The sequence below is a fragment of the Ostrea edulis genome, chromosome 4 (assembly GCF_947568905.1).
Source record: "Ostrea edulis chromosome 4, xbOstEdul1.1, whole genome shotgun sequence".
Taxonomy (NCBI): domain Eukaryota; kingdom Metazoa; phylum Mollusca; class Bivalvia; order Ostreida; family Ostreidae; genus Ostrea; species Ostrea edulis.
The window spans coordinates 59,270,938-59,297,796 of record NC_079167.1 but is presented as its reverse complement, the minus strand read 5'-3'; the positions used below and the strand labels follow the sequence as shown (position 1 = coordinate 59,297,796).

General features: G+C 33.9%; 3 protein-coding genes across 4 annotated transcripts; 1 reads left to right on the top strand and 2 right to left on the bottom strand.

Moving 5' to 3' along the window:
* Positions 1-2,417: 2,417 nt before the first annotated feature.
* On the top strand, positions 2,418-13,845 carry LOC125670037 (ubiquitin-conjugating enzyme E2 D2-like). The gene is made up of 6 exons (XM_048904948.2): positions 2,418-2,556; positions 6,486-6,552; positions 7,377-7,408; positions 7,750-7,827; positions 8,114-8,219; positions 11,833-13,845. Exons 1-6 carry the CDS (start codon positions 2,533-2,535, stop codon positions 11,970-11,972), a joined length of 447 nt encoding a protein of 148 aa, XP_048760905.1. The 5' UTR covers positions 2,418-2,532; the 3' UTR covers positions 11,973-13,845.
* Positions 13,846-13,974: 129 nt separating this feature from the next.
* LOC125670036 (uncharacterized) lies at positions 13,975-18,979 on the bottom strand. The gene is made up of 4 exons (XM_056163205.1): positions 18,741-18,979; positions 17,312-17,511; positions 16,178-16,355; positions 13,975-15,572 (listed from the first exon to the last, which is right to left on the bottom strand). The coding sequence occupies exons 1-4, from the start codon at positions 18,949-18,951 to the stop codon at positions 14,014-14,016; spliced, it is 2,148 nt and encodes a 715-aa protein (XP_056019180.1). The 5' UTR covers positions 18,952-18,979; the 3' UTR covers positions 13,975-14,013.
* A 939-nt stretch (positions 18,980-19,918) lies between these two features.
* LOC125670860 (calcium-regulated heat-stable protein 1-like) lies at positions 19,919-25,923 on the bottom strand. Of its 2 annotated transcripts, none has more exons than XM_048906269.2 (4): positions 25,848-25,923; positions 24,534-24,669; positions 23,006-23,128; positions 19,919-22,277 (listed from the first exon to the last, which is right to left on the bottom strand). In XM_048906269.2, the coding sequence occupies exons 2-4, from the start codon at positions 24,665-24,667 to the stop codon at positions 22,103-22,105; spliced, it is 432 nt and encodes a 143-aa protein (XP_048762226.1). In that variant the 5' UTR covers positions 24,668-24,669; positions 25,848-25,923; the 3' UTR covers positions 19,919-22,102. The 2 variants fall into 2 exon arrangements, with proteins under 2 accessions (XP_048762226.1, XP_048762225.1); XM_048906268.2 differs by having other exon boundaries at positions 24,877-25,902.
* Between the last annotated feature and the right edge of the window lie 936 nt (positions 25,924-26,859).

The following is a 26,859-nucleotide window of genomic DNA, read 5'->3' as shown; positions in this document are numbered from 1 at the left end:
GTTGCAAACCAGGCAGACGGTACACGTTTCTTCATAACAATGTCTCGAACCTCAACTTGTCATTACGCAAATGATGAATCTACAGTTTACATAGTCTTTTCTTTTTAGATGACTTGGTTGGGTCAGGAATTTAAAAAAAAAATTAGCTGTTTTCACATCTCCCCCTTCGCATTATGATTAGGGTAATTAACTGCTTGACAGGTAGGCATCAACCTATTTATTCGTAAAATCTACCACATGCACATCTTTGATGATCTTAGAATCTCATCAGACGGTGTGACGTTAAAATTATTGATTTCTGTGGTGTTCCACACTCCTGTGATGTCATCAGATTTTGAAAAATCAACGATTTATTTACATTTATGCATGATACGAACATTTATTTTGTTGGAGTCTTTTCCAAAAGTTACTGTAAAAAAATCTTGTTAAAAATAACTATTTCAAAAGTCAAAGTTATAGATGAATAATCAATGATATGTTTCAAAATATTGAATTTGATTTCTTTATCAAGTCTATTATGCGATAGATTTCCTTTATTTTTTACAGACATTTTGTATATTTTTGTGAAGAAAACAGTTTCATGAAATTGTTATGAATACTATTATTGTTTTCACCAGTTGTTTTGGTGAAATTTTGATAATGCTGTTGAAGGAAAATTGCAATTTTCTGACGGTGATATATGATTTTGTTATGTGTGTCTCGCATCTTAAAAAAGTGTGATGACCTATATATTTTATTTAATAATTTATTAGTTTTAATTAACTCTAATAAATAGAAATACGTGAGATACTATGGAGTTACCTTAATTACAAAAGAGTTCCACATCATTACAGCCTTTATAGAAAGCGGGAAATTCAATTTTTAACGTTTTCAAATTAGTACTGAAGCATATCTAGGCCGTGTATATCAACAATATAGTATGGCAATCGTTATCATACGATAATTAATCCTATCGTTTATCCTGTAAATTTTTTTGGGGTTGCCTTGCCCTTTAACTTAAGGATTTCCCCCCTTCTGTTATGGACATAGATTTTATACTAACATAGATGCCAATACTTATTATTCGCCCTCAAAAACGGTCACGCCGAAAAAAAATGTCGGTCAATCCCTGTCGATAAATATTTTTCTAAGTGCTATTTACAGTACTGAATTGGTTTAATTCATCTGCGTATTTCATCTTCATGGTGTGTGTGCCGCTGATATCTTCTGTCATCAGGTAGCCATCCTTTAATATGCTCTATGGTATTTATGGCTTGATTGCAGACTAATTAACCTTGATGACACGTAATGTATATTAATCTTCTTGAGACTATTTATCATAACAAATGTCTCTTCTTTTAAAAGCAAGAAAAACATACTTTGCCATTTAGCATTTAAGGTATTTGTTCCTCCATATTGAAATAAGCTTTCAGTGTTTCCCAAAAAGAAGAGATGTTTTGATATTTGACAGCTTTTTCTAAGATCATTATATACACATCACAATATTCGATAAAGTGGGCTTCATTTTCGATACAAAGAATACCTTTTGTTTTTAGACAAAATTGACATACTCTGTCATTTCTTGGAATATTTCTATACCTGCCACACTCTATTTCCAAATCATGAGCAATTCTTTGAACTTCTGGAGTAAAAAAAAAAACAAAAAAACTTCTAATATATAGTTAGGTTACTGTAAGCTCGTAATTAATGAGCAAAGGTTGCACAACAATGCAGTTATAAAAACTGTTTTCACTAAGGTGTTTTCACAATGATCAGTGGACATGGGACACTCATTTACATTGATTGCTATACATAGTTGAATAACGATGTTTTTACAATAATTAATGAGCACATATTTTCATAACCATCGCACTTCAAACAAAAATTATAAATCCTAGTTAAGGGTTGTATAAACAATTTTATTTACGCGTCTAACTTCGGCAGTTATCTAATTTTGATAACTGTAACTGCAATATATATGCAAAAACTTCCCTTTTTCTTAAGTAATAATCATTTATCATATCTTTGATAATAAAAAAAATTAGAGGGGCTGGATCGACTAAGCAAAATGGGCCGAATCGACCATGGGACGGATCGACTAGGGACGGACCGACTGTGGGACGGAACGACCTACTACCATCTAGATTTGTCCCCCACCCACCCCCGTTGAAAATTTTATCAAAAATGGTCATATTTTTAAACGTTATATTCTTGCCCCACACCCCTCCTTTTGGGCGGAAAAGGGTCCACTTTTTAAAAATTCTTGATCCGCCCCTATAACGGTATCAACAGAATAGAACAAACATGTTTGTCAAACAAAAACCAAAAAACAACTTTAAAGTCGTTCTCTCTTTCATAAAATAGAGTCTATCAAGTCAATCGCGCGATCGCGTCAATCGTCAATATCCACATCGCTCCTTCCATCTGTTTCCGAGCCCGATAACGAAGTGTTTGTAGCGAGACGGAAGTTCAACCTTGAGCTGTTTGAAGCTTGGTCGGGAAACGAAAGAAATTCACAGTTGCTTTGTGATCGTTTTAATCTGATTGATTATCATGGCTCTGAAAAGGTTGGCAAAGGTATATGTCGTGTCCTTTAACTACATTGACTTAATCTGTCTTTTTTTTTATTCATTGAGGAATATTATTCAAGAGATATCTTTTTGTATTTCATATAGGCCTATTGCTAAGGTTATGTAAAATTGCAAGAAATGATCTATATTTAGTGGCTTGCTAAGTTGCAACATAATAAGAATGGATTTTTTTTTTTTTTTTTTTTATAAGTTTAATCAATATGAAATAGAATATCTAAGAAAGAATGAATAGTAAATCATCGATAAAGTCATGATACGGGCATTTTGACTTTTGTTTCCTGGAAAAGAATTGACTGCTGCGGCTTAGTCTAACATATCTTCGTAATATTGTTGAGAATTTATCTTTCTTATAATCTCTTATGAAAAACCCAACTTCACATGAATCATGGTTCTTTTGGTTTGTTTTTTTTACAGAATTTTATGTCCAAATTAATTTTGAAATCACAATGTATGATATCAATGGCGGATTTACAGCTCCCCCTCTCTTTTTTGTGACTAAATCAATATTATTTGTTGTTATTTATTGATTTTGTTATGTATAGCTAGAATAACCCATGAAAGTGACCTAAAAAGCCTCAACACCCAGGGGCTTCACCCCCTGGGTCCTCACCTGGCCTGGGGGTTATAAAACTTTTTTGAGCACGTTTTCATACTCAAACTCACACTCTGTGCTCTAAATCATGCTCATAGTCAAAAGTGAAGGTTGTAAAACATTTTTAAAATCATTCTCGCACTCAAATGGAGAACATGCTCAAGATTTTTTTTATTATGTTTCAAAGTTTGCTCAGAGTTGTACTCAAAACAAACATGGCTGAGTATGAGTACTGGAAAAGTTTTATAACCTCCAGGCCAGGGTGATATCCTGGAGTGGATGGTCAGGACCTACTGAGGGCCTTAAGGCAAGGCAACCTCCAACCTATTAGGGGCAACCTCTAGCATATTGTGTACCCTTCTTAACAAATCTTGGATCGTCGCTGAATATGGTGTGCTTTCAAAACTATATTGTATCTAGATACTTTTCAGGAGAGACAATTTTTTTTTTACCCTATTTATGAAATATCAATTCAGCTTAAAACATTATTTTGGACAACTGTGAAGTCAACTTTTTTGACTGTCCCCTTTTTGAAAACAATGTTACATGCCTGTGCATGACTTTGCCCATCTTCTTGAGAATTCCATGAAGTCTTCATTATGATGAAGTCTGTATATATAAATCATACCATCAGATAAGTATTTCGAACCCCAAGATCGGTAACCATGCAGCTTTACTTCCAAGTTGTAATGACTGTTAGTTATTTGAGGTAGTGAAATCCTTAAAGAAATCATGCAGGAAATATTTTACCGAGTAGGATTTGGATAGCTTACAGTTTTGCATAAAATATCTACATTACTCTGTGGGCTTTATAATATTAGTTTACTGTGAATTTTCCTTTCAATGATACTATTAAGAACACTATCTACTTCTATTCGTGTATGTCCCTTTTTCAAAATTTTCTGAACAATCTGAAGGTTTATATTATTAGTTAAACAGTGACCTGATACAGAAATATACACTTCGCCTCGCCTGATATGAGTTTTCTTTTCACACCATGTATTTTTCATACAACTTAGTCTGCCCAAATCGCTTCGCCGTTTTGTCATGGCTGCAAGTTGAACCTGCCAATGAATTACTCGCTCAATGAGGATTTTTCTTGCATGATGCGTTGGGTTTTTTTCACGGCGTCATGTGACCAAGATCTGAACAATTAGATTTCAACAATTTTGTCTGAGGCGTGATAACATGTGACACCTTTAGCAAAGCAATATCAAGAACAACATCCCTGTTTTGGAACGTGTAACTGTCACTAAACAAAGCAACTTTTTCAATATTGTTATACAACTGTATGAAGTTTCTCTTAAGTCATCAGTGATACAAGACATAATGCATTTGTTGTTAAATTGTCCTCGGCTTCATTCCAAAAGTAGCATGTGTACATAAATCAGACAATGTGAGGTTATGGCATTCTAATTTGGATCTTGCAATAGGTAGAGGCAGCTTTGAGCAATGGAGACAGAAGTAAAACCTGCAAGTCAAAGACGATAACTTTCAGTTTCTTTTTGACAGATGCTCTTTATTAATAGTCTCTTTTGCAGTTTGTGCAGCCATTTTCATCTGGATATGATGGGTGTAAACCTTTGATATGTTTGTAATTTCATAGCCACAGCAGACATCACATTGATCTTTCTTTCGACTAAACAGATTTTAAATTCAAAAAATTTGGTTGATGTTTTCCTTGATAAATATAGCTTGTTCTCTTTACAATGGATCCAAAGAAAAGGAGTTAAACATTGGTTTCAAATACTCTTTGGATAGTTGTTCTACAATAATGTGATGGCATTTTTTGGTAATTGCTTTAAATAATCATTTGTGTTACTTTTTCCTGAGCCTGGCTTTGCATCTGTTGTTCAGCGAGATTCTAGGGATTACTTTTTCAGCATTGTCTGATGAAACACAAGAGATAAGAACACTTAACTTATTTCTTTGTCTTGCTTTCTCTCCATAACCTATTCAATGTCAAAACACAAACTAATTTCTGGTTTCAATCCATGTTGCTCCAAAAGTGTTGATATATTGTATAATACTTTTCCCTTCATCACATATTAGAGGCAGGGTTGGCAAAAAAGTGGTCAATATGAGTATTGACTGGGTCAGTGGTCAATACTGGTTAAAAGAGGGACAATTTTTACACTTCTTTGACCATTTCCTTTCCTTATAAATTTTTTTTATCTCTCAACTGTGGTCATTTTCATTTTTTAACATTTCTTGTATGCCATTCCTTGCATCTGAAATGAATGAAAGGTGATAATGGCTATAAAGTATACAAAATTAAGAGTAGGGTAAACACAAACCCCTGGACATACCAGTGGTGGGATTAGGTATTGAGGAGAAGTAAGCATCCCCTGTAGACCGGTCACACCTGCCTTGAGTCGTGTATCTTGATAAGGTAAACGGAGTAATTCAAAGTGAAAATTAAGTGTAAAGAACTGTCAATTGGTATGAATCAAGTCAGACAGCATTTTACCCAATGACTTTCCAAACAAACTTTGTGTATGTTGTGGTTATTCTTGAAAAAAATGTAGAAAAATCATTGAAAGAGGATAGGTTCAGGATTAGTATCATTCAATTCAACAAACATTGCTGGCTTAAGATCAACAAGCAAAGCATTCAAGGTAATCAGCATTAATGTGACAGAATTAGATTCATGCTCTAATAGGAGTGTGCAGTAAATAGGAAGTTTATAATAACCATGGAAATGGCTGCTGATGGACATGTGTTGGAATTTCATGAAACTTGGTATATACACTTGAACATAATAATTAAGAGAGTAAAGATTTGGGGGGGGGGGGGGGGGGGGACTGACACTCTTGTATATTTTGTTGGGGGGGGGGGTTATACTGGAATCAGGTTTTCTGTCCATCCGTCTGTAGACGCAATTGTTTCCAGGCTCTAAAGCGTTATCCTTTTCACCTACAGTGACCATATCATACATATGGACTACCCAAGGGACAAAGATGTTCCCTATCAATTTTTTGGTCCAAAGGTCAAGCGCACTAGACATCGAAGTAGCAATATGGTTTCGGGGCTCTAAGGCATTATCCTTTCCACCTACAGTCACCATATCATACATATGTACTACCCATGGGACGAAGATGTTCCCTATCGCTTTTGAGGTCAAAGGTCAAGCACACTCCTAGAGAAGAGACTACCCAGGGTTTTGTCATGCCCTTTCTTTTTACACTCAGGAAAGAGGTAATTTATACCTATTAAGAACACCCTTTGGGAGATTGGGGTAGGGGGGTATTCTTAATCTTAGTGAGCATTGCTCACAGTATCTCTTGGGGTTTTTTTTAGTTTGAATTTCTTTTTTCTTTCAGGAATTGAAAGACATCACATCAGACCCTCCTGCAGGTTGTTCAGCTGGTCCAGAGGTAGACACAGACAGTAAGTAGATTGAGTATGCCAGTCTGTAAAACAAACAACGTAGCACTGTAAATATCAAAATACTAGTACTGCATCAAAGGAAATTTTCACTCTGTTATTTTTACCCAAATAAATATGATTTAATCTAAGTTTGAATATGCCCCCGAGATCAAAGATTTGGGGGGAGGGGGCATACTGTTTTTTGTCCTGTCTGTCATTGTCTTTCTTTCATTCTGTCTGAAACTTTAACCTTGCTAATAACTTTTGAACTGTAAGTGCTAGAGCTTTGATATTTCGCATGAGTATTCCTTGTGACAAGACCTTTCCGTGAGTACCAACATTTTTTATCCTGTGACCTTGGAGTTTGACCTACTTTTTGAAAACTTTAACCTTGCTAATAACTTTTGAACAGTAAGTGTTAGAGCTTTGATATTTCACATGAGTATTCCTTGTGACAAAACCTTTCCATTGGTACTTAACCTTTTGACTTTGACATTTGACCTACTTTAAAAAAAATTTGACTTTGGTCATAACTTCTAAATGGTAAATATTAGAGCTTTCATATTGCACCTAAACATTTCTTATGACAAAATCTTTCTACTGGTACTAAGACATTTGTCCTTGTGACCTTGGCCATCTTTGGAATTGACCATTATCGGGGTCATTTGTGTTTCACAAACACATCTTGTTTCTTCTTCTTCTTGAATGTGTTTCAAATATTCCCACTGTGAAAAAGTGTGAAAATAAAATGTGCAAAACTTACCCATATACAGTATGTGTAATACAGTTGATTTGATAGGGATGTTGCTCATCATTACAAGTAAATAATTGCTTTTTACTTTTAGTGTTCAGTTGGAAAGCAACGATTCAAGGACCGGTAAGTTGATCGGGACAAAAAATTTATTTTTTAAACACACATAAACACATGAAATGGATTTAAATTCTTTAAAAAAACACACACACACACACACGCACACAAATGGATTTTCTTAAAAGGCACACACACAAAATAGATTTCTTAAACCAACACAAAATGGATTTACTTACCACACACACAATTTTTTTTAAATTATAAAGATGTTTTCGCTGATGTATTAACTAGTGTCAGATTGTAAATATGAACACATTTACAGAGTATGATTTAGCAAAATTGGACATAGAGGAATGCACAAGGTATGTCATGCAAAAGCTACATAATCAATATTGTTTTCTTGATAGGATGATAGCCCTTATTCTGGTGGACTCTATTTCCTGAAGATACAGTTTCCCACAGATTACCCATTTAAACCTCCCAAAGTAAGACTGGGTTACATTTTCTGACTGGGAGTTCAGTTTAATTGAGAACTGGGTGATGAGAGATTGGTGTTACTCGCATCCAGAATAATTCAATAAGTATTTCTTAAAGATTATTGGAGAGAAATTATGCATTTTGAATTAATTAGTAGTTATGAGTATCATAGGAAGCATTATTCTAGGAAATGTGATTGATTACTAAGAAAAGGATACGAGAAACATGCGTACATAACAAGACTTTTTAATCGCAAGGTGACAACAATGTGGGTTTTTTTTTTGTCCTAAACAGGTTTCCTTTACAACAAAGATTTACCATCCAAACATCAACAGCAATGGCAATATTTGTCTGGACATCCTCAGATCTCAGTGGTCACCAGCACTCACTGTTTCAAAAGGTTAGTGATATTAAATTTATGTGTCTTTAAAATACATGTGCTACAGTGCTCTAACTGAATAAAAAAAATCCATCTTCACTAGCCAAGGGTTTACGGTTCATTTACTCCCCATTAATGGGGTGATAGGTACGGTTCATTCTACTCCCCATTAATGGGGTGATAGGTACAGTTCATTCCACTCCCCATTAATGGGGTGATAGTTACGGTTCATTCCACTCCCCATGTGATAGTTACGGTTCATTCCACTCCCCATTAATGGGGTGATAGTTACGGTTCATTCCACTCCCCATTAATGGGGTGATAGGTACGGTTCATTCTACTCCCCATTAATGGGGTGATAGGTACAGTTCATTCTACTCCCCATTAATGGGGTGATATGGTTTCTCTTCTGGTTCCTTGTTAGAAGACAAGCAGTCTATGTTGAAATTTCTCAATATATGACTTGTATACTCCATAGAGAAGGGCATTGTTGTAATCAACAGATCAATGTGTGAAATTGTTAGAGAGTTCACAAAGAATTCTAAATGCATCAACAGTATTAAAGTCTAATATGGACTTCCAAAGTCACAAAACGTCAAGCTCAATTCGAAATGGTATCTAATCGATGTTGCCTTTACATTTTGGTATGGAAGGTTTTGGGCTTTGGATTTTATGCAGGTGGTTAGATGATTAGACCCCGAGTGGGAAGTAAAGCCAAACATATATAATTTTTGTCTGACTTGGGTCAGAAGCTACAAGTTTATGTTTCCCCATTCTGACAAGCCAAAAAAAGATGGGGTTTTTTGGTCCAATTAAGTTAGAATTTTTATTTTTATGTTGGTACAGACTGAACTTCAAAGAAAATTGGCAGTTTGCTTTGTGCATATTAATATGTCATTCAAAGCTATAAACAAACACATCACAATTGAAATATTTTTATCCATGACCTTGAATATTAAACTATAAACAGTACAGTGATATAATGCACAATAATACTGCCAATTTGATAATGCTAATAATTAAAAAATTTAAAATTGTTAAGCACTGGAGCAACACAAAATTTCCGGATGCACATGCCTATTGAATTAATTGACTGAATAGTCAAACAGGTGACAAAAGAAACATAAGACACATACATGTATTATTACTTACATTTTTTTTTTTGCAAAAAGTTATTTCGTCTAAAAAAAAAACCATTGCCATTGGTGAAAAGGGCAAAACCCACCTTAAGTACAGATCCTGAAGCATACTACTCCCGATAAGAACCGTTCTGTTCCCACATCAACCGTTGCATTCAAATCGCTCAGCATTCCATTCTCAGTCCAAAGTGTTCCATTCCCAGACCAAAGCGTTCCATTCTCATCTTAAACTGTTTGTTCCCTCAAAGCATTCATTCCCACATGGTCATTCGGAACTTGCGCATCAGTCTGTTATTGTAGGTCAACATGGCATTTGGTTGAGATGGAGGAAGACTGGATTTAATCCTTTCCTCTTGATTCAACACAATATTTTAAGTTGTACAAGGGTGGAGAGTTCTGCTGTAAAAGTTTTCAGACAAATTACCAGTTTATCCCGACAAGACATAGCATGTTTTTATTTTGGGGTGAAAGGCAAATTTACTTTCATCAAGATTGTGAATGGACATCAACTTATTGAAGAAGAAAATGTGAAAATATATTACTCATTTTGAAACAAATAAATAAATGAATAATGATAATGTTACCATGGTTACTGATGATGAAAAGAAAAGGGTCAAGTGCAGTGGGTATTTTTGGTTTTTTTTGTGTTTTTGTTTTGGTTTGTTTTTGGCAGATTTCGAAACTAACAAAATGTCCAATTATAAGATCTACTTTAAGCACTCATAACTCTTGGACTAATATGAATATGACATGTTTCAAAATGATGAAAATGTTAAAAAAGGAAAATTATTAGAATTTCAACTGATGCGATGTCATCTTCAAAAGAAGGTATGAAGTGATTGAGACACGAAGAGATGCTAGAGTAACGGTGTACATGTACTAGTTTACAGGACACAAAGTCCACACTATAGGTTCCCGTCTCAGGTGACATTGTCTTCCATGATATCCCTCTATAAAAATTTTGTAGATGTCTTCAAAGCCTTTTCAATGTACGTGTATCAAATGGGTACCTTTACATGTACCATCAATCAACAGGATAAGTCACCCTGATATTGAAACAATGCAGGCATTCGCCTATCGGGTTTAAATGCAAAATCTTTTGTTTTATTATTGAAAATAATTATTATTACCAATTTTCAAATTAGAATCCTTAACTATTATTTATCATAAAATTACATGTACATATTTTGGATACATTTATTCAGAATATGCATATGATTAAAATTTTAAGCAGTTTATCTCACTATATACACTGTAATGTACATTTGTATAGCTATATGAGTCCTTGATTAAAGGTTACAAAAAATACATGTGATACATGTACAAACTGAATACTCTTTAAAATTACTTGTGCCTTAATCGGGAAAAAAAAATCACATTTTTGAGTAAAGCGTGATAATGTTACATTGTATAACGTTGACATCGGACCTAGCCTGAACTGAATCAGTGTGAAATTTTTTTCTATTGATTACATAAACTTTATGTAAATATCCCCATGTTGAATTTGAGGCACATATAATTGTATATATTAATTTACTTTCATCCGCCTTCCTTCCATTTTAAAATATTCATAATATTAAAATATTGAAATTCAACTTTTATTTTGGCAAGTAATATCTCTCTTTCCCGCTATGTCTATGTATGAATAAAAAGTACCGAAAGTGTCTGAAATGCAGAATTTGAAATCGAGGCCAAACCGTTCCTTCTCATCTAGGACCAAAGCATTCCATTCATGATGAGAACCATTTATTCCCAATCTCGAAGCGTTCCGTTTCCGATAAGAACCGTTCCATTCTCGTTGAGAACTGTTTAGTTCAAACCGTTTTTCCCAAACTGTTCAGCATTTGTACACCATTGCAGTGGTGTAGTAGTACACTTCAGGGTCTGTGCTAATGTGCCACAGCTCTTCAGCCTCTTGGAATGGAACCATATATCATCAAGTGCTGATGTCATTTCATGCATTCAAATTTTTTGGACATAAATTCTCGAAATAGCATTTTCTTTTTCTTTGTATTCAAGATCTAGGGAATTCACCTTGTTCTTGTTAACTTGTATATCAACAGGTCCGAGGATTGGGATTGTAATGGATTTTCCGTAATATGATAACAGTGAATATCAGATAAAACTGGTGAATATCACACCTTTATATGTCAAAACTTCATATCAACAAAGAATTATTTAGTTTCTACCTTGCTTCAATCTATTATATTCCGAGTATTTGCTTAATCCAGTACAACTTCTGAAACAAGTAACTAGCCATCTTACATTTATGTAAAAACTTATCCCATTGGTCAGGATCACACATCGTTTTAAAATAAAGATTATGGGTTATTATTTACATGCACCTTAAATTTTGTATTTGTAGTTTAAAACTGATGAACTCCAGTCCATTCAAAGGAAGGGAGACATGTTTTTACTTGGTTCAGAAAGCAATATCCACTACATGTAGTTATATTTGTTTGTTACCCAGTAATGCATTGTGTCTCTCTTTACAGTCCTGTTGTCCATAAATGCCTTGATGACAGATCCAAATCCAGATGATCCACTGATGCCAGAAATTGCCAAGCTGTACAAGACAGACCGTGCAAAATACAACAAAATGGCCATGGAGTGGACCAAGAAGTACGCCAGTTAATGGATAATGGACTAGATCAGCCCAGCTGCCTAGAACATACACTTTGAACTGTGATATGAAAAACAAATTTGTGGAAGATTGAAAGTATTTGTGTGGTCTTTTATTAAGTACTTGAAGTAACAGGGTTTACTTAAAAAGCATGGTGATGTGTTGTCTTGTATTTGAAAGAAAACATTTTCATTTGTCCCCAACTTTTTCATTTATTTGCATGCTGGATTTCCATTATTATTTGAGGTAGAATTCTTAAATGTTATGCCCTTGAGATAAATAATCAGAGGAATACTTTTGTTTGGTCCATCTGTATGGTTTTTTTTCCACTGGTCATCACTTTTCATAGTTGAATAACTGGAAGGTCAAGGCCAAAACTATATACAAATAAAGGTCAAGGTCATTTGTAAAAGCAAAATTTGCTAATATTGCCAAGTTAGGGGCATAATGCTTTCCAAACTCATGTTGTTTAGTTCTGAAGTCTCCAATGCATAACATTTTTGTTCTTCTGCTTTATTAAATTCCAGCATTTTCATTTTATATTTGTTATCTGAATTAAGTAAATTATGTGTAAATAGATATTACTCTCATTAAAACAGTTGTATGTTTGAGACCAAGAGGTTTTTACGTAGCATTCCGTGACTTCTTGTTACAGGCAGACTTTCTTTTTCATATACTTTGCGTAATACTTAAATAAGGAGCTTTATATGGTAAGGGCCAAGTTTGATCCCCGAGTTTTGTTTAAAACAAAAGTTTGATTTGATTTTGGAACAGAAGGTATGTACATCTCTCTGATACATGTTTATACATTGATTAAAAATGCTTATGAAATCAAATGAATACCGAAGCAAAAATACTATAGTAAACTTGTCGCACAAATAATTTTTTTTTTCTTTTGAGTATTTTAATAACCTAACACGATAGTTCTGGTACAACTTAGAAAGGGCAAAAAAGTTTTGCAATAGTAAATCAAAGTGGCTTTCTTTTTATATTATTTCACTGTACAGGTTATTCAAAGTTTAATTGCAGGTTTTTTTTTTAAAGTATCAAAGTATTCACAACATGTGTTTAAAGTTTTTACTTGTGTCAAATTACAACAAATTTGACAAAGATGTTTATATATCGTTCAGAATATGTCTTTTTAGATTTCAGGTGAATTTTAAGAGATTAATAAGGGATCAAATGAGACTCTAACCATTTAATGACTTCTTTTGATTGAGTAATTTTTGCATGTGTGTTTGAATGTATATGAATTGTTTTGAGTGCTTGATTATTTTCTTTTTCTTTTTTTTTTTCTTTTTTTTTTTTGTTGTTGCCATGTTTATATAATTTATTTGCACAATGAAAATAATTGACACTATGGTGTACGAGATAATGTGTCTTTTCAATTATCTTGCTCAAGACAAAAGCAACACAAACATAGTCCAGGATCGTTTTCTGTAGAATTTTACAACAGAGACACAAGACTGGGGGGAAAAAATGGTTGGAATTCACAAATTTTAAGAGCAAATTTCGCATAACAATGTAGGAAAAATCACTGAATTTTGTGTCAGGGCTGTTCTTCTGGGTGATAACATTCAATGTACATGCACTTTCTTACAGTGTTAATCCAAAAAAAATGGAAACATACAATTTTTTATTGGGAGTTATAACTGGAATTTTTTTTTTAATAAAGAAGTAAATCAATTTATATGAAAATGAAGTGTCTTATTTTATGAAATCAAATTCCATGCAAATTTTTATCAAATGTTGAACAATTTTGAATTATTGAAAGGGTACAGAGATTAAAAACAACTTGAATTGGATTACACATTAAGCAACAGTTCATTGAGGTTCTGAAATCCTTGTTGTCATAATGAACTTCGTCATTAAATCATTAAATGAACAATGTGTTATATTGTTTTACTCTTTTATGTATAAATGGATTCAACAGGATACACAAGTGTTTGTGGAAATACTTTTCCTTCCAAGACATGCCTACCTATAATTATATATATATATGTATATATATATATATATATATATATATATATATATATATATATATATATCATTATTTAAAGACAGATTTTTTTGTGAATGTTATAGTTGTTAAAGATTTTCCGTTGATGGTAGAAACCACATGTTCTTTACGAACAAGGAAATCATCTAAAGACTGGAGCAGCCTTACTTCAAAATCGATCAATGAAAATTCGGTAACATTTGGCAATCCTATCTGTTCAACCGGTTTCCTCTCTTTTTGTTGCAATGTTTTAGTCTTTAATCTTCTGATGCCAATTGAGGGTTCGATTCTCTCAAATGTTGATATTCTTTTCTCACTTTTAGAGTCCTCGGGTATCATGAGTTGACCACATGTCTGAGCTCTGTTTTCATAGTCGGACTTTTTCTTCAAGAAATTGTCCATCCTTTCGAGACTGTATTGCAAGTTGAGTTTGTTTGTGTCAAAAGAAGAGGACATAAACTCACTGCCTTCTCCCTTTAGAGACTTGGCCATTTTCTTTTTTCCAGGTTTGACCTTCTTTCGTACATACTTTCTTAAAGCACTGAATGTGGCAACATCCGAGAGGATTGATATCTCACCAGAAGGAGACGTCAGTAAGATGATTGGAATATTGGTGATACAGAAAGATTCTAAAACCGAGTTCACTTTACTCTCTTTACAGCGTTTTATCTTTTCAATATAATTGTGAACATGAATCTCGCATTTTCTTGAATTTGTAACACCTTTGACCTTTGCTGCCAAGGTACCGATGTTTTCCTCCTCTGACATAGTGGCGAGCATATTGGGTTTCTTTTGGGGGACGGCAACCACAGGCGATAAGGTGCGCGACACGGGAGATCGGCTTTTAGTTTCTATTGCATCTTTCTTTCCGCCAACACTTGCGGTCTTCAGTTTCCCCATTGTCATTTTTCTTTTTCTAAGTGACTGTTGTAAGTTAATGAAATTGTGTCTGTCAGTAACTTTCTTCCGCAACGGTTTAGAAAAAGAATCATGGCATTCTTCGGATTCCAATATGGCGATTAATTGTTCAAAACTGGGAATTTCTGGAAAGCGAAACTTGAAAATTGGTCCCCTAGGCATTGTTTTATCTAGTTGTATTTTCTCGATATCAAAGCTCGGCATGGGCGTAATACATGAACTCTTCTCTGTAGAACAAATTTCTCGTTTTTTCTTTTCTTCCTTTCTCTTAAGCAGTTCAAATTTGCACTTCGCCAACTTTTTGCTAACAGACTCGTAATCTGCATGGGTTTGTTTTTCACGTTCCTTCACTATATCTGACAAGTAAAATTCTTCACCCAAGTCTAGAACGTTTTCGCTCAGTGGTACTTCCTCCCAGACAGTATCTTTTCCATATACAACGTTCTCTGTGCATCTTAAATGTTTCAAGTTTGTGAGTGGAGGCAGAGATTTGTAATCGCTGTCCGAACTAACGTTACTGATCTCTTTTGGGGTGGATTCGGGGGGCTTTCGGATTACTCGTGTTGGTCTTCCTTTCGTTCGTTTTGCAGGCGTTGGCCTTTTTTTGTGCGCTGTCCTTTCTGAAATATCAACTGATCGTCTGTGTTTGATTGGGGGTAAAATGAGGGATAAATCCTTGCTGTCGGTGGAGGCTGAAAAAGATTTAAAGTTTACGTGATACTCGGTTGTTGATTATGGTGAGTTTAAGATAGAACCCAGGTCAGATGATCATTGACTTAGTATTCAGTAATTCTGGAAAAGTTAAAGACAACCAAAAGCCCATGGTGTCATAAATAACACTTCTTGTCGAAGAGAAGAGCTGTTTTAATATGCAAAAGAATTCAATTAACAAATATATATTTGTCAAATAAAACGTAACTCCTTGGGGGTTATGTGATAAAATGAGAGGGGTGTTTTAAAAATCTTCCCAAAAACCACTATACCGAAACTTGCAAGACTTTTTTGTTACTATCATAATGTAGATTGCAGTTTGTTCGAACCCAGGGGCAAGATAAGGTCACAATAGGGTTTTCCATGAAATGTTCAATTTCTTTTTTAATTGTAACAGTCACAATATGTCTAGTCACAGTTTGTTGAATTAATACATGTAACATTTGTATACAACCTCGTGGTATAGATTCAAATTTGTTCACACTACGATGCGAGACCATAATGTGGGTTTGAAATTTTACGTGGGAAAGGGCACCTGTTCGGGTGAGCAATGTGACCCGTAGGTCTCTTGTTATAAATTACCAACCTCCTCTCCGGACAAGGGGAATAAAATCTGCCTCTGTCTCGCTGGATCTGTTTTGGGAATATATACCAGATGTGGTTCCTTCGTAGGAACTGCAGGTAGATTCATACAGTCGTGGTGAATGAACACGACCATAATATGTAAACTCCAACAACAAAATCTCTTCCATCTCGTCACAGCTCTGAAGTAAAATAGGCAGGTAGATAGATAAAAAGGCTGCTTGACAACGATAGGGTCGCAGTAACACGGTGTACTTATAATACATTTAGAGCGAGTAGATTTTCTATTATAGTGACAGCTATTATAAGAATATTCAACAAAATCTTTATATAATGCACAGAACACTCAGTCAATATTTGGAAATTTGTCGTAGAAAGTTAGTGGAAACATGATTTAAAAATTCTAAATCTGACGAAAATGTCGAGGTATTACATTGCTGGATCCAGTAAGTGTTCTACCAAGTCCACGAAAATATTAACAGATGCGAAGGAGAAACTTCAAGCATACTGTGCTACTACATATGCTAGAAATGGTGTAAATAAAAGGATTCTAAAGAGCTTTTAGTAAACTTGAAATCGCAAGACTTTTCTCAAATCAACAATATCAAAACATATGACTTTTCAACACTTTACACGACCATTCCTCACGGTAATCTACAAATTAGACTTTTTGACATCAGAGACAGTTGCTTCTTCAACAAAAATGGAAAACGCAAATATTCATATCTAGTGATCAGTCATCCTAAAAATTACACCAATCTGATCAGTATATAGGGCTCACGGCGGGTGTGACTGGTCGACAGGGGATGCTTACTCCTCCTAGGAACCTGATCCCACCTCTAGTGTGTCCAGGGGTCCGTGTCTGTCCAACTCTTTAATTTAATTGCTTATAGGAGTTACGAGACGGATCACTGTTCGTTATCTTCACATTTCATACTAATATATGGGGACTAAAAATAAAAATTTCATCTTCTATGTAGTATTTAGCTAACAAAAAATTATATGAATTCTTTCATTTATATCTTCCAGTTTCCATCATAATTGGTACTATACCACATCTAAATTGCGCATAATTTGATCTGAACAAATCAAAATGCACTGTTCCACCAGTCAGTTTTGATTATGATAGAGTGATCACCTTTTGATTAGCCAATGTGTAACACCCTCGCTGAGCTCTTTTGTTCCTAGCGAACGCGAATGTTCGATGTTGACCGATCTTCTGTCGCTTTAACAATTTGTGAAGTTGGGTCTGTATTTGATCGAAGAGTTGTCCTTCGAGAATTCTTATCGAGCAACCATGATTCCATTTGTCGGAGTACAAGAAGTCCCAAAACTCATCTGCAGTGTGAAAAAAAACGTGGAAACGTATAATTATACAGTGTAACATATACATGTATACTGTATCGTTTACTTTCTTTTACACTATGAATTCAAGTACAGTAATATCGACCACTGAGATAGCCAATGACTCATTATTAATACAATGTACTTTCAATTTCATCTCTTCATTTTTCTTTAAAAGTTTTCGGGCATTTATCACACAATATATGCCCGGAAACATTCCGGCCCGCAAACATTACGTCACAATCAATACACAAGCCGGTGCTTTTATCACGCCCACAAATTACTACGGCGTTAATTTCAAATTTTTCGTGTTTTTCATCTTTCAGTTAAACCAATAAAGAATTTGTTAAAAATGAAATTATTGTTAATTTCTAAATTTCTAAATGAAATTGAAATTATATAATAAAAAGGTTATAAACTTTGTATGGGAAAATATGACGACCTCGTTTTTTGTCGCGAACGCGCTAAAAAACTCGGTCGTCATATTTTCCCATACAAAGTCTATAACCTATAATTACTTAACATCATCTCTAAGATATCTAAAAATTCGTCTACGCCTCAAACGTTACAGGAAAGGGCGAAGCTAAAGGGGCAACGGGGACACGTGCCCCAGTTTTAGAAGTAGAGCGCACAAGTAACCACAACCCCCTGTCCCTGTATAAAATTGTTTAAAAGAGAAACATTTAAATTCTACTGTAGTATTACTCATGATTATGGATGGACATTAATTTCTAACGAAGTTCAAATAAAGTTAAGCACACTGTACTAAAATATTCTAAATAGAATTATGGTACAATGATTATTATATACTTCACACCATGACCCTTTAATGCCAGGGTGGTCCAATTTGGGAGTTGCTATCTTATGTGGGGAAAATATAGTTCTCCAAATGAGCGAGTTTTAGCTTGTCTGGATTTTTGGGGTAATATCTACATGTGTAGTTTTTTGGTTTTTTTTTTAACTATTCCCCGCATTTTACAACGTAAGGATGTCACTCTTTGTTAGCAGAGAAACCAAAACTTAAATACATGTAGATACTCCATTCAGAGTACAGGAAAATTTCGCTGCGTGTAACTTTTCCCCACTGTTGAACATTGATTTCTAATGAAGGTCAAATAAAGTCAAGTGTTCTTTTAAAAACAATATCAAAATAGCACAAAACATACTTTGAAAATGATATCAGTAGTGAAGATCGTTTTTGTTGTTGTAATATTTTTCCATACCTGCTTGCAACTCATTACGCTCTATCCGACCTGTGAACTCGAGTTTTTCGCACAAAATGGTTGACTGACGAGGTTCGAAGTTTGGCAACTCTTGGTCGTCCCTTTCTCTCCTCTCAAAATAGGGGTCGATATCAAACCATACCTTCTTCACATCATAATTCAGCAAATTGCGTGCTTGATTGTAGAGAATATCGTGCCTGTCTTTGTTCATTTTCTATATTACAGTGAAGTACTGTGATGTCATAATCTGATGACGTTGATAAACGTCGATAATTATGACGTCATAAACACTCGTAAACCAATACCCATTTATGGAATTTTCAAATACTTTTATGGCATGAGCAAGCAAAAGGAATAAAATTATTTTCCAACTACGGTTTATTGACTAAATTTGATATTTTAGACAGAAGGATCCACAACAAATATACCATAATTATGAAAAATATACACATACATTAAACATTACATAATTGCTATTCTTTCTTAAACGAAAGAATATCATTTTTCTTTCTTTCTTTCATGTGTTATGTTTCTTGATATAAAGTACATTTTTGTAATAACGGCTATATGCATGTTACCGTTAATAATCATTTGCTCAATCAAATATAACTCGATTTGTCTTAAGTAATAAAAAAGACATTTGTTCTTTCCAGAATGAAAAAGAAGATCCGAATCCGCGACATTCTTGATGTTTACGTCAGTAATTTCTATTAAACTTAGTTACTGTGGATGACTAGATGCGCTTTCCTTATATATCTCTGGAGTTGTTAGGCAAATATCAACAATAATCAATCAATCAAATATCCAGTAAAAGGAATCACTGTAATAAACCAACCCAACTTTTACATTTACATGTTAAAGAGTTAGATCAGAGTCCATGTCCTACAACATGGCAAACATATTTGTAGTCAAAAATCAAAATTCTCAAATACCAACATTTGATAACAATCTTTTAAACAATTTCTGATCATCAGTGCCATTTTCAACAAGTCATGTGACAGATTTTTCATCTCTATTGTATTTCTTCCGGGGGGGGGGGGGGGGGGGGGGGGGGGGGGGGGGGGGGGGGGGGGATAAATAGGCATGATTTAAACATATTAATTAGCCTGCCAATATTTACTGACAATAAATCAGCAGTGAGAGACTGGTACTAGTAAACAAGACACACAAGAATTTGCTACATTTTGCATTCTGAAATTTTAATTTGAAGACAATGAGTGATGCAAAACTTCTCGAAAGGATAACAGACATCAGATGAACAACCCACTACATATACAAAATTTCACATGGTGAACAATTCTACTGTTTCCCAGTCAAAATACCGGACTCTTCCTCAAAGTTCAAATTGTGGGTGTCATGTCGTGTTTTCGTTATCTTGCCAGATTGATTCGTCATTTCAGTTCAGTATCTCCCCAAAATTCATAAATATACAACACCACTTAGTGTATTGAGGCAGTTGTTGGAAAGGACCCCCGAGATGTCTGAAACTATACTACAATATTATTTATAAACCCTGTTGTTACACATATTAATACTGGTGTGTACATATTTTACATACATCACTGAGCCATTTTAAAGTATCAATGAGTGTGCCCAGAAACTTTATAAATATGAATAATCAATTTGAGGATTTTATTCTTACAGGCTGAAATGAAGGACTTTCTCCAAATTGAGAATTAATGATTTGTATTCCATTAGGGATGCAATAAAAAGAATGAGTCTAAAATTAGAACATTCTACAGACTATTATTATTATTGGCAAACAAATACATAGATATGTAAAGACCGTTTTGAGCATTCCTCAATATATCACATTATAAACCCTTTTTCATATACAATTTTCAAAAAGTCCAAAAGAAAAGGTCATTCTACGATAAGGAAAACTGATCATAAGAAGAGGTGCACACTCTTTGTAATCTAAACTGTTATTATCATGCAAAAGGCAGAGAACTGTAATATTAATACATGTATACTGAGAAAATAAAGTGTCTGAATAAACAACAACAGTCTCATTACAAGTTAGCACTACTGATAACCAATTTTTAATATGTTACACAGAAGATGTACAATGTTCCTAAATTGTACTTTAACAATGAAGTATTTTTGACATGATAATCTTCAGTCTTTTTAATCAGTGCAGCATCATTCATGAAAGAAAAAAAAAGAAAGAAGCAAAATAAGAATACCCGGTTCTGTGTATACAGTGGTCCAGTTTTCATTGGACCCAGGTGGAAAATTATTTGTTATTTCTTTTTTCTACAAAATAATCATCTACATAAAGCTACAGCACAGATACTATGACTATACGATGTAAAATATCAAGGATACATATCACAAACAAACTTTCCTCTGATGTATGTGTATTTAATATACATGTGCTTCATAATGACTAAATACTCATGTTTGAATCAAATGAATAATCAATCATTATCACAAATTCTCCATATTACAAAAATGACAATACATGTAGAAGATAAAAAGAGAAATCACACTTAATTTGTAAAAACCTTATTTTCATCATTGTACAAGATGTGGTTTCCTGAAGATTTTTAACATAATAAGGCTATAAATAAAGTGTTTGCAACCAAACTACAGAAGGAGCGGGAGGTGCTTAGAGCCTGAATTCCTCAGCTGCCTTTATTAACTTCAACCTATCAAATGCCACGACAGCATATTGATATTTGGATAACCCCCAAAAGTGAAATTTCAATTCTATAGAACGTTTTTGACGAGTAATGTGCATAGGGATATGGCTACTCCATAAAAGAATGAAATGAAATTGATTGCATACACTCATAACAGACAGGCAACAGATGATAAATGCCAAGTGAAGGTAACTCCAGGTACACAGGCCTTTTGGAGATGGTTTCTAATTGTCTCATCCAATCAATTACCAGGATCGTCATATCAAAATCTGGATCTGTCCGAAAAGTAACAACAATTCTGCAAGACCACAAAAGGAACATTTGTACCAAGAAAGAAGTACAGCTGTTCTGGATAAAAAGATTAAAACATGACTGTTTACAAATACTGATAACAGATGTCATGTCATGATGTGATGACAGTAGCTCATACTGGCCCTCAGCTAAGTGAGCTATAAATAGATATCCAAGCATTGAAAATTTGTTTGTCGCATGTATCATTAATATATGCACAATGAAAATTATTTAAAACTACAAGATAACAATACAAAAGAGGTCAAAATCTCCTTTAATTATGCGTTGGCCATAAAGGTGCACGTGAATAGGAAGTACATGTAAGTGTATCATTGTACAATGTCCAATGAAATTTAAAACAAAATGCTGTAAATGATGTCGTGATGGCACTCAGAGCTGGGGAGTAACTGATGTGAAATCAGGACTCTAGTTGGGCTGAGCTTCCAAATCCGGGCTAGAATCCCATTTCTCGTGGGAGACTCCTGGTGCAAGATGGGTAATTTTGACATGCACTGCTTGCTTTTTCTCATTCTTTGGAGGAATCAGAATGATTCTATATGTAACCTCATCGCCTGGCTTGGGGACATATTCACCTTCAATACTGTAAATAAAATCTGTAAAGTTACTTTCTGTATCATCACATATCAATTTCTCAGTTACAAATTCAACCTATATTTTTGGGAGAATAAACAAATCATAGTTACTCCATGTTCAATGTTTATTATATTGAAACATTATTGAACAATTACTAATTTCCATTAAATGTTACAAAGCCATAAACGAAACAAACATTTTGAGAAAAATTTCACACAAACTTTCATTGATATTACACTTGAAAAGAATGACAGACAAGCTGGATAACAAATAATGACCATACAGATAAAAGAAAGCAATTGATATTACAGGAAATGATTTTCCCTGAGCACTGGACTGGTTCAAACCGGAATATTGATCAACTGTCCTAATCATTTAGTACTGTAATCCTAAACATACAGACAGATGAAAAACTTTTCCCTACACAAGGTATCCAGGGTTTTGAGTTAACATTGTATGTATACTAGTACTAAAGAATCATATTGTCAGGTTTCAAGTAGCCCTGTTCTAGACATGAAAACACTTTCATTTTGCCATATGTATATAGCGTATATTGTGAAATTTTCACATCAAATTTATATTTGGATTTTTCACCCTCATTTTAAATCATTTACTCAACACATAAAAGGTAGTAAGAAATGGTTTAGGGCAAATTCTTAATGGGATGAAATTGAAATTCACTATGACTATGAAATGAACACAAAGTGAGAATTTCTTGGAATACTATGTACTTACTCTGAGATATGAACAAAAATGGTGTCTTTCTCATTCTCGGGTATAATGAATCCATGTCCTTTCTGCCTACAGAAGTCCCTCACAACCCCTCTGTAGATATCTCCCTGCTTAGCTCTCTCTGATCTAAAACATCATTTTCTGACAATGTTTAATAATATATCTTATTCTAACTAAGTATTAAAGTAATGCATGATTTTTGCCATTCCTTTACAAAAAACAAAACAACAACAACAAACAAACAAACAACTTTTTAAAATGATCTACATCATAAACACCGGTCTACAATAAATTCAATTTTCCTCTGTGCATTTTGCATTATCATTAATTCAGGATTTTATAAAAACGCACTTCAAAAATTATGCCACTTTGGAGATTGTCTCAAAGGTTTAACTGTCATCTCATTAAAACTATATCCTCCAGTCAAGTAGAACTAGATCTGTCCTAAGGGAACTAATCCCCTCATATGGTTCATCTATAGAGGGGCTTATTTGAAATATCAAAGTTCAACCTTAACTTATTTACCTTGATGGACCACAGTGCTGTGGTGCACTTGGTCAGAAATATTAAGTGAACCTTCTCAAATACAGGTTGATGTTCATGAATGTCTGGATTATTAGCAATCATAACTTTGACTGAATTAAAAAAAATTAGCAATTGATCTTTATTTATAATTTATTTGATTGACAGAAGAGGCATAATAAAATGCAGCATGTTCTGTAAATGTACATCAAGTTTACTGGCACCAAGAAGCCAAATTTTTATCTACATGTACCAATAAAGATAAATTGGACCTGGGTCATCTGTCTGGTCTATCTCTATTTCCATGGCTGATGAACAATGCTGCAACAGCATGCAGTATGTACTGTAAATGTACATCAAGTTTACTGGTACCAAAAAGCCATATTTTTATCTACCACTGAAACTAAATTGGACCTGGGTCTTCTGTCTGGTCTACGATCAGTGTTCAACAACATCCAAACCCTGAATATTGTATAGCTGAAGACCAGAAAGACACAAATTTCGAAATATTCTGATTTCACCTACCTACAAGTTAAAAATTCCTTTTGACTTCAATATCTATCAATAATTATGGTGCAATAAAGAGTGTACAAATTTTCAGAAAAATACATGCACTATCATCTTTAAAAATATTCAAACAAAATCATGTTCACAGATGGATGGACACAATGATGCCATTATACCCACTCCTAAACTTACTTTGTAATAGAGACTACTGCATAAATCACAATGTTATACATGTACATACAAAATGTGTGCATTATTGTGGGATATTTAATTTATCATACCCTTTGCAGTCTCTGATCCTTCATATAATGGGAAAAGTGCTCTTATTTGATCTGCCTATTTAAACTTCCTTTTAGGGCCAATGTATACACAACCATACAATGTACCTTGTTATTTCATCAATTTCAATTTAGGGTTATCTTGGTTTAGGTTCCTCTAAATTTAAATATATTTACGAATTTCATATTAAGCCAATCACAACAAAATATAAAGATTAACTCACTGAGAGAACGTCCTGTTTCTGCGAGTTGGTACTGGGCTTGGGATAAGAAAGTGGTGATGATGATTACTCGGTGAACCAGATATCACTGCATTGTTCATTGCCTGAGACTGAGGAAGATCCCTTGGGGAACTCATATCTGAAAGAGAAACTTGTCTTGTAGATAAAACGTTAAGACTTCAATAAAAACACATCAACATGGAAGACTTTTTTTTTTCACTTCCACTTTGCTTTCTACTATTATTGTATATGGTGCATGCTGTTAAATTTTTAATATTAAAATAACATTTAGTTATTTATATGATAAATTTTGGCCTTTATATTTGGGGGGAGGGGGGATTCTCACTGGAAATTTTGGTGAAGGACATTCTTTAATCTTGGGAGAAGCTTTAGTGGTCATGATGTCCAGATGAAGTGAGAAGACTGCAGAACTCCTCAGACATTTGTTGAGCATCACAATATTGACTTATTTCATATTCAGTACACCTTTACTTTGAAGTACATTACAGATATATTAACCAAATGCAAAGTTAAATTTATGCTCTTATGCCATTACCTTACAGAGACTTTTCAGGGCAAACCAAGGGTTATGAAGGGAACTTTGATCAATAATTACTTTTTAAAAGATAACTCATGAAATTGAAGTGTAGATAAAATGTTTTTGATACATAATCTTTGTTATATTACTGGATAAAATGCGATTTAAAAAAAATTAAATTTATTTCAACCATGTAAATATTTTGCTATGCAGCATACAAGACAACAGACACTGCACAAGATACACTTTACTGATGAAACTTGGAAATTTCTTTTCATTTTCTATATTATTCTGTTTTGGTAGTGATCAAATGTCTCACAAGATTTACATGGGTAAAATGGATATAATCATAATGATCAATTATTTATCATAGGAACATATGCTGGGCCATAGACATACAGAAAAACTGCACAATAAATCTAAATATTTTAAATGGGGAAAATATGCCTACATGTATACTTTCATTTTATATCAATTGGGAGACAAGTTGTGTTAGTTTTCTAAATTTTTCTATTGTCTCACTCATTTCTATGTAAATTACTTAGTGCGCAATAAAACATATCTACACATATGTAGGTCACAAAGTTTAAATAATAATGTTTGTTTACCAAATACGCTAGAAGTATGAGAAAATTCGGACTTTTGGGTGTTTCTGTCTTTTTCATTTATTAAGATAACAAAAACGACCAAGTAAGATTATCAACTACCGTGTATTTATACCTAATAATAGAATACATTTATAAAACAATTCATTTGCATACGGAAAAGGTGTAACTCACTATTTTTATGGTATCGAAAAAACGAGAATACTTGAAATAATTCCTACGAAAATGAGGTTAAACAACTCGACCCCAGTTTATTCGACAAATTCTTTTCCTTTTGTTTTTAACCCACCCCCACCCCCCGCAATCGAAGGTTCGGGGACATATAGGTTGCAGCCCGTCCATCAGTCTGTCTGTGGCAATTTAAAAAAATTGTCATATCTTTTACACGGTAAGAGATAAAGCTTTCATATTTTGTATGTTTATTCTTTTAAAAATCTTAGATCTGGTGACCTTAACATTGACATTCAACCTACTTTTGAATTATAAGCCATATTATATCTTTCAAATCGTAAGAGGTAGGCCTACTGGTTTTACATTTAGCATGTGCATTTCTTGTAAGAAGACCTTTCCAACGACCTTGTGACTTTGACATTGACCACTGAATATATATAATTTTGTTTTCTAATAAGTGGTTTTATGTGAATCACTAGTAGCGCGCTAATTATTTTCATGTAAATTTATTCATAGCTTTATGGTTTTATTTCATATAAACAGAGTTTGTTTTACTTACTTTCTCTTTGCTGTACGGTTTATGTTCATTTTTTCTATATTCATACCTTTAAAAATTGAAATAGCTAATTTTTAAAATTGTTTTATGTACATTCTACACGAGTATTTTGAAAGATTTAATACAATGGAATATTATCTAAAGTGTGTACAATACCCATAGCTTGCCAGAAGGCCTATGGTCAAAGTTTAAGACTAATGCAGGGAGGAAATATAATTATTTGATGAGAGCATTATATTGATTTAATGCGCGCATTAATTCAATTAAAGAGAACAATAATTGAATTTATGATATCTTTAAAGAATTGAAGATATCTTCAATTATTTGAGTTTATGTTAATTTGGCGCTCCATAAAAATAAGCTTAGATATATCATAAAAACATGAAGGTTTCTAAATGGTTTGCTTAGTTAACTTATAGTTAACAGGGGATGCTTACTCCTGGGTACATGATCCCACCT

Coding starts and splice junctions, on each gene's coding strand:
- LOC125670037 (XM_048904948.2), top strand. CDS start 2,533: ATGGCTCTGAAAAGGTTGGCAAAG. Junction 2,557..6,485: donor CTCTGAAAAGGTTGGCAAAG/GTATATGTCGTG, acceptor TTTTTCTTTCAG/GAATTGAAAGACATCACATC. Junction 7,409..7,749: donor AAGCAACGATTCAAGGACCG/GTAAGTTGATCG, acceptor TTTTCTTGATAG/GATGATAGCCCTTATTCTGG.
- LOC125670036 (XM_056163205.1), bottom strand. CDS start 18,951: ATGAACAAAGACAGGCACGATATTCTCTACAATCAAGCACGCAATTTG. Junction 17,512..18,740: donor GCGTAATGAGTTGCAAGCAG/GTATGGAAAAAT, acceptor TTCACACTGCAG/ATGAGTTTTGGGACTTCTTG. Junction 16,356..17,311: donor ACACATTGGCTAATCAAAAG/GTGATCACTCTA, acceptor ATTTTACTTCAG/AGCTGTGACGAGATGGAAGA.
- LOC125670860 (XM_048906268.2), bottom strand. CDS start 24,898: ATGTCCTTCACCAAAATTTCCA. Junction 24,670..24,876: donor GTCCTTCACCAAAATTTCCA/GTGAGAATCCCC, acceptor TTTCTCTTTCAG/ATATGAGTTCCCCAAGGGAT. Junction 22,278..23,005: donor ATTTTTGTTCATATCTCAGA/GTAAGTACATAG, acceptor TTTTATTTACAG/TATTGAAGGTGAATATGTCC.